At 46.9% G+C, this 7,927-nt stretch overlaps 1 protein-coding gene across 1 annotated transcript; it reads right to left on the bottom strand.

The window, feature by feature from the left end:
- Positions 1 to 1,581: 1,581 nt before the first annotated feature.
- Positions 1,582 to 7,688, bottom strand: CRYBB2 (crystallin beta B2). The gene is made up of 4 exons (XM_015590546.1): positions 7,540 to 7,688; positions 4,909 to 5,041; positions 3,514 to 3,656; positions 1,582 to 1,842 (listed from the first exon to the last, which is right to left on the bottom strand). Exons 1-4 carry the CDS (start codon positions 7,686 to 7,688, stop codon positions 1,674 to 1,676), a joined length of 594 nt encoding a protein of 197 aa, XP_015446032.1. The 3' UTR covers positions 1,582 to 1,673.
- Between the last annotated feature and the right edge of the window lie 239 nt (positions 7,689 to 7,927).

Raw genomic sequence — 7,927 nt, 5'->3', positions numbered from 1 at the left:
TGCGGTTCTACTCTCAAGCTATTACAATCTCCCCAGAGTAAGAGCTTCTGAGGGTGGGAAGCTCTATCTTACTCACTTCATATTCCCTACTCTGCCCAGTTCTAGGAACCGAATAGGCATTCAGTTAAGTGTTTGCCGAAGAATAGAAGATGGAACATTTATTAAGCAATAATTAGTTCCTACCTCCATGGTAATTATTTTAACCGTTTGAGCTCATTCAACAGTTTTTCATTTTTCCAAATTTGAGAGGATGATTTTACACGAGAGTATACCGGGGTAAGGATACCTAAAATATTTCTGAAGAAGCATAATTTAGAGCACTTTGCAATTTATTATAAAGCAATGATTATTAACCCAATGCAGTAAGAGTACAGAGACACACAAATAGACTAAAGGAACAGAAAAAAAAAAAGAGCCCATAAATAGATTCTAGGAGTATGTGTCAACCTGATAGGTGGCAGAGGTCACATTGCACCACAGTTGGGGAGATGAACTTCTCAATAAATTATTCGTGGTCCAAAGTGGAAAAAAAGAAATCAGAAAAGAAATTAGATCCCTGTCATATGGTTATACACAAAAATCAACTCCAGAAAGACTGAGAATTTAAATATGAAAAGCTAAACTTTAAAACTTTTAAGAAAAAAATATTGGAGACTACATTTGTGACCTGGGGTGAGGAAGAATTTCTTAAAGAAGACACGGAAAGTACAAACCATAAGGAATAGATTGACATTAGACCACAACAAAATTTCAAACTAGTACATCAAAAGAAACCAAAAACAAAATGAAAAGAAGCCACACACTGGGAGTGGATATTTACACTATGGATAACCAATCAATGACTAACATTTGCATAGAGAACGCCTGGGTATCTCATTTCATCCTCACTGTCCCCTGTTAGGGAGGCATTATTTTCTCCCCTCTTTTGCTAAGTGGAAACAAGGAGGCTCTGAGAAATCGAATGACTTGCCTGAGGCCCCATCACTGGTCAGGGCTCCAGAACAGCCATTTGAATCCATTTGGACGTGGGACCTGTCTCTGGGGTGGAGTACGGATTACAGTTATTGGCTCCTCTGGCAGGCAGATCTAAGGAAACTCCCAGGTTCAAGGTGATGAGTCAATCATGAAGGAATGGCAGGCAGTGTGTATATTTTATGAGGGCTGGGCCAACTATCACATACCCCTGAGAGCAATCATGCTCAGCAGCCACATAAGAGGGAGCCCAGGCGGTCAGCCAAGCAGGCCGCTCAGGCAGCATAGGAGTTGTTGAGTCAGGTGAAGAAACAGAGGCTCAGAGAGGACTATATGCCCAAAGCCACACAGCTAAGTAGCTGCAGAACCATAAGACTCAGTGAGGACCCGTCTGTCCTACCCCTCGCCCAGACACTTTCTGGTTATTTCTCTCTCTCTTTCTATCTCTCTTTCTCTCTTTATCTTTCTCTCTGTCTCTTTCTCTCTGTCTGTCTGTCTTTCACACACACACACACACACACACACACACACGCACACGCACACGCACACGCACACGCACACATGCAGCACCTCAGCTCCCACTGGCGATAAAAGACACTGCAGCAGACCAGTTGCAATTCACACTTTATTCACTCGCCAAGAGGTCTGGGGGATCCTGGGCAGTGGACCAGGTCCCTGGGAAGGAGGAAATGGGGAGGGCACTAGTTAGAGGGGTGGAAGGCGCCCCGTTGGTGCCACTGCATGTCACGGATGCGACGCACAGACTGCACCTGGGGATGAGGGGCCCCAAAGTCACTGCTGTCCTTGTAATCTCCCTTCTCCAGCAGGTACTGCAGCCCGCGGTAGCCAGGGTACTGGTAGCCAACCCATCTGCAGTTTCAGAGGTGAGAAGAGGGGACATGGAGAAACAGATAAAAAGGAGAGAGAGAGAAAGAGAGAGAGAGAGAGAGAGAGAGAGAGAGAGAGAGAGAGAGAATTCTTCAGCCATTAGGAAGGGTGGAACCTCCCGATCATTTCACAATTCCTGAGTGTTTATCAGGAACAACACAACCCATCTAGGATCAAGCCTCTCCTTTATTCCTTCTCTTGATGGGGAGAAGCAACTTTTAACTGAAACAACTTTTAACTGAAGGCCTGATGCTGAATGCAGAGGAAGGGGTGATCTTAAGCTCACTTAAGCTTAGAATAAGAGAGGCTTCTTATCCCAGCCCCAAGCCTGGCTGCAAGGCTCAAGGCAAGTGGGCGAGGTCCCAGGGGCATTCTATATTCCCTTCAACATCTGAAGTCATCACCCTTTTGGAGGTTACTCACTCTTTTGAGTACCTGAGGAAAGTCACAGTCTCCTCCCCAGATAACAGCACACAGCCCGAGCCCACAGAGACCTGCCTGGCCAGCCCTTGTGGACACCGCAGCTCTGCTTCTTGGTCTCAGGCCCCCACATCCTGGCACACTCTGGCTCCATCAGCCTCTGCAGAGTCCCTGACTCTCACTAGCCTCTTCTCCCTCTGGGATGCCCTTCGTTCTCCTCTTGACCCCTGAAATCCCTACTCTTTCTTGAGATCTCAGGTCAAGAGTACCTTCCTCAGGGAAGGAGTCTAGATTTGTATAGATTCTTAAATTATTAACAGTTGCCCCCAGCTAGACTTTAGTTACATGAGGCGGAAGCCAGGTCTCTTTAATCTATCTTGACATACTGAGCACCTAGCATAGTGCCTGGCACATGGTGGCACTCGACAAATTGGATCAATGAATGAATGAATAAGTGAGGGGACTATGAACATGGAACTTTGCACATTATCTTAGGAATCTGACAACCCCCAGAAAGCCAGTTTGTGTTGTCAAACCAGCTCCTCGGGGGAACAAAGTCTTTATTTGTAGCATTTTCCAATCTCTATGGTGTCAATACTCCCACGATGGCTGATTTCAAGCTACCAATAATTCAACCACCAGCTCACAAAAATTCTGAAAATTTAGGAGTCGGCTCTTGCAAGCTGGTGCAAGCCGGCTCCAGCACCCCACTGCCCAAAGCCCATCTGCAGACTCCTACGACATTCAAATTTTTCACGGTGAGAAATTCCCCGATGTTGATGGCCAAGGTTCATGTGCCTAAGAAGTTTAGGCACATAATTTGGTGGGAAATGATGTCTCCTTTTTCCAGACTCAGGAACTCATGCAGTAAAAGGCCAGCGTGGGCTGGACTTCTTGCCTCTCACAGCTCTGTTAAAACCACTCAACTCATTCCCATGCTTCTGCGACCCCCATCTCTGCCTCACCGTATACCCCTCACCCACATTTCCTGTCCTGCTCTTTGGGGTGGAAATTATGGCCAAAGTCTCTCTCCTCCAAAGGTAGGGTATGGCCCAATAGGCAGGTCTGGACGGAACCTCAGGGGTTGAAAGCTACCACATGTGGGCTCACGATTTCCACACCCATTTTCCACTGAGAAGACCGAGGTCAGGAGTGTACAGGATCACCAGAGTCGAGGGCAGCACAGGATTTAGGACCCTGGGGCAGGACAAGCCAGGGAGGGGTCTCACTCACGTGCCACTCTGCACACGCACGGATGACACCTTCTCCTGGTAGCCATGGGCATGGAAGCTGGGCACGTCATCATCTATGATTTCCATCTTCTTCCCCGTGAAGTTGGGGTTCTCATAGAGGATGATCTTGTGCTCTTGGCTGTCCTGATGACAGGGAGTGGAGGAAAGTGAGCGCAGGAGAGGGGGTCCAGGGTGAGCTTTCCCACCCTTCCTCATGCCCTGGACTTGGGATCGTTAGCTCCACCTATGGCCCTCTGGCCAATACCCCCACCACGTGAGTGCCTGTGACAACTGCCATCGAACAGCAGCCATTTGGTGAGATCCTATTGCACTATTTTTAAGTAAGGACACTCCAGATTCCACACTTTGTAGAATATTTGATTATGAAATGTCATTTTCCCTCCTACAGCCTCAACTTCCTTTTTAAAATAAATAATAGCAATGATCTACACACACACACACACACAGATGAGTGGGGGCTTAGGGTGCCTCTAGTAGACACTTGAGATATTTTGGCTTTCTTTGATCTCCACATCTCTTCCCATCTTCCTATTCCTGCTACATTTTTCTTAGTTAACTCCTTTAGCTCTTTAAACTATTCATGCTATTTAGAAACTGAGGCTCAGAGAGGTAAAGTGACTTGCCCAAGGTCACACAGCTGAGAGTGCCAGAGCCAATGTAGGAACCCAGGACCGTGGAAGGCTAAGTTTAATGTTCTCTCATCTTCCATCAAGCTCTGGGGAGAACTAGGCTGGGCTGAGACGGTTCGGGGGTGCGACCGAGTGTTGCTGAGCTCTATGCCCACCCCAAGAATTCGCATGCCGATGAGAATCAGGATCAGAGAAGGACCGAAAGGTCACAGTGACTTGAATTAGAAACAACAGCTAAACTGCCTTCTCCTCTATACTCAGTCCCATGTACTAAGACAATGGTATGCTGGAATTAACAACCAGCTCTCAAAAACAAAAACAAAACTGTCCCAGAATTTCTTTTAATATTTATGGTGGCTGTCACTTACTGAGCAAGTACTCTGTGACAGCAGTTACACAACCCTGGAAAGCAGTTACACAACCCATCTACATAGAATAAATCGTAAACAGTACCCCCTGGAGCATTTCGAGTCTTGTGGATGGAGCCCCCTGGGATTATGCAATGTGGCAGCTCTCAGGCTAAGCATGGTGGAATCTCAGGATAGTAGATATGCATATCCTCATTTTACAGAGGAGAAAACTGAGGCTCAGGGAGATGAAGCGACTTTCGCAAGATCACACAGCCAGGAAGTCCCCTGCCCATCAGAAGGGGCACACTACCAGAGGTAAAGATTTCTTCCTGGTCCCTAGATTCCTAGCTTCAAGGTGGCAAAGAGAGGAAGAAGAACAAGGGGCAGGAGGCTCACCACTTTGATGGGCCTCAGGGAGCTGAGGGAGTCTGTCCTCCGACTGCTGGTCCATGAGTCCCAGCGGGGGTACTCACCCTTCTCGAACACAAACTGCTCACCCTTGCAGTTGGCTTGTTCATAGCCCACCCAGCTGCAGTGGAGACAGAGAGAGAGAGAGAGAGAGGGAGAGAGGCTCATATTCGCCCAGCTCATCAAGTGGTAATAGCCCCATCTATATCCCAGCACGGCAAATCCAAGAGCAGGGTCTCTTCAGTTATCCAGAACCCAGTGCTATGCTGACTTCAACCATCTGGAACACAATCAGGAAATAAGAAGGAAATGGAAAGGATGGCCTGGCAATAAATACAGATGTATAGAGCCCATGTACTAAGGCAATGAATGGTAGCTGGAATTAACAACCAGCTCTCAAAAATGAAAACAAAACTCTGATTGTAGCATTTGCCAATTTCCATGGTGTAAATGCTCCCACCACGGCTGACTTCAAGCTATCAGAGTGACATCACTAAACACAGAGTTGGGAAGGGATGTGTCCAATCAGCCTTCATCCCTGGAAGAACTGGATCCAGAACACCTCTGCATCTAAAGGATCAGGTACCTTACTCATACCAACCCTTCTCTTTAGATCTACTTCCTCTTTTGTTCTTGATGGCCGTCTCTTGACTCGTATGCTACACAAACATATTCTAACAGACTCTTAGATCCACAGAAGAGAAATAGTACCTTAAAGGGAAGAACGGCCTTCTGGGTGGGCATGGCTAATAGAGGAAAGGGGAAAATAGACAAAAGAAAGCACAGACTTCAAAATGCTTAGCATTTGGGGTGTCATCCAGAGCCAGGGTGAACATTGCAGCCTGATGCCATAATGGCTGTTCGGAACAATAATCGAAGTCGTTAATGGGGAGATCATGTTCCTTGCTGCTTTTAGAAGAGGACGCACCCTTGATCTGGCAATTCTGCTTTAGACTATGTGTCCTTAAAAAACAGTCGTCAGGAGCTCACTGATATGTGACTAAGGATGTTCATCGTGGTGTTATTTAAAATGTCAAATAATCTAAACAACTTCAAAAATCTAACAGTCAGGGCCCGTTTAAGTAAATTACGGCACATCCCATCATGGAAGGTCACAAAGCTCTGAAAAATAATGAGTGGGACACGAGTTCTCAAACTTGGCAAAAATATCACCAGATGAGTTTTTGAAATGCAGATTCCTAGGCTCCAGAACCAAGAGTTTGATTTAATGAGACTGGGAAGGGCTCCAAGAATCTGCCTTCTATGATTCTGATGCAGATTTACCTAAAAAAAAGTAATAACCTGTCCAAAAAACACTGACATAAAATATTACTTAATGACATGCAGAGAATTTGAGAAATCTTGTCAAGTTTTCAAAATGAATTACAAAACAGTATGTATAGCATGATCTGATCTTGATTAAATATGTATTAACTATATTTAATCAAAATCAGATCATTTTATACAAATATACAAAGAAAAATCTAGATTTCTATCAAAATCTTAACAATGGTTACTTCTGAGTTGTAAGTCATGATTTTCTTCCCTAAACCATTTTAAATAATAAACGACATTATTCATTTTAAATAATAAACAATAATAGATTTTTAAAAATCAAAAGTTATATTTTTAAAAAGAAAGCAGAGGAGTGTAAAATCCATTTGAAAAATTCTCCCATGCAAATACTGAGAAAAGACAACTGGAAATCAGATGCAGCACTTAAATGACCGAACTTCAGTTGTCCTGGAAGGTGCCCCCTCAGGCCCAGCAGATGCCCCGAGCGTGTCACAGGAGCACCTCGGCAGGGCCATTCCTCCGCCACGCTCTCCTCGTCAGCAGACATGGGTTCGAGTAGGGTCACTGAAGGCTGCAAAATTCCTTGAGAACCTTGAGATGTGGTGCAGGTCACCCAGGACCCCCAGCCGCACCAGACTCACTGACTTATTGGATGGGGGTGACCGGTAGCCACTCCTGATCCCTGAGTCTCTTCTGGAGAAAGAGTGGTCAGGGAACCGCAAAGAGAAGCCTCCACCGGCTATGCTCAGCTACACGACATGAGCAATGCAGAATCACATCCTGTCAATCACTGCCCCTTCTCTCTTGGGTCAGGGGCCCCAGATGCATAGATGACTCGCTAAGACCGAGTCTGGTCAGGATTTGGGGAGGGAGGGGTGGATGCAGAGTTGAGACACCTAGTTTTAAACTTCCCAGGAGAGAGGACACTCCTAGAGCCAGAGATGGGCAGTTCTGAAAAGGCCCATGAGAGTCACCATAACCACATCCCTGCCTCAAGGAAGTGGCTGACCGCAGTGTCATGCTTTTCACATGAACTCTGTCTCTTCACCTTCAGGACATGGTTGCCCTTCTCCTACAGAAGAGGGAACTGAGGCTCAGAGAGGAAAGTTACATAGTCCAGCAGTGGAGGAGCCGGGATTTGAACCTAGCTCTATCTGACTCTAAGGCACATAGTCTCTTGATAGGCTGCCAGGCCCCAAATCCTGCCCCCCCGCCCCCAGTAGCACCGTCTAAGAGCACAGTGAGGGCAGATCTTTCCAGCTTCACAGCCCAGCTGCCTCACCCTGGAAGCCCCTGACCAGGTGAGGGCGCCCCAGTACATACGGTCCAGCCTGCACCAGGACGGAGCCTGCCTTCTCCACACCCGTCTCCTTCAGGTTGGGGCAGGGCCCGTTCAGCTCATGTGAGTGGCCTTGGAAGTTCTCCTGCTCAAAGATGATGATCTGTAACAGGAAGAGAGAGTCAGACCCCATCACGGTGGGGAGGAAGGAGAGCAGGGCAGTGGGGGGTAGGGAGGGGACTTGGGGAGCCTGGATGCATGCGGAAGGGTCCTGCCCTGGGGAGTCACAAACTAAACATACAGTCAAACAGTCCTGGCTCTGCTGGCTACCAGCCGTGAGATACTCAGCCAGTATTTCACCTCTCTGAGCCTCAGTTTCCCCATCTGTAAAATGGGAAATAAAGACAGAACCTACCTCATGGAGTTGTTGGA

The sequence above is a fragment of the Pteropus alecto genome, unplaced genomic scaffold (assembly GCF_000325575.1).
Source record: "Pteropus alecto unplaced genomic scaffold, ASM32557v1 scaffold190, whole genome shotgun sequence".
In the NCBI taxonomy this organism is placed as follows: domain Eukaryota; kingdom Metazoa; phylum Chordata; class Mammalia; order Chiroptera; family Pteropodidae; genus Pteropus; species Pteropus alecto.
Note: the sequence above shows the minus strand (reverse complement) of the source record. Positions and strands in the feature narration are given on the sequence as shown.

Excerpts from the sequence above, each read along its gene's own strand:
- CRYBB2 (XM_015590546.1), bottom strand. The coding sequence starts at position 7,688 with ATGGGGTCTGACTCTCTCTTCCTGTTACAGATCATCATCTTTGAGCAG. Across the intron at positions 5,042-7,539 it reads GTCCTGGTGCAGGCTGGACC|CTGGGTGGGCTATGAACAAG; the intron begins GTATGTACTGGG and ends TCTCCACTGCAG. Across the intron at positions 3,657-4,908 it reads CCCTGAGGCCCATCAAAGTG|GACAGCCAAGAGCACAAGAT; the intron begins GTGAGCCTCCTG and ends CCCTGTCATCAG.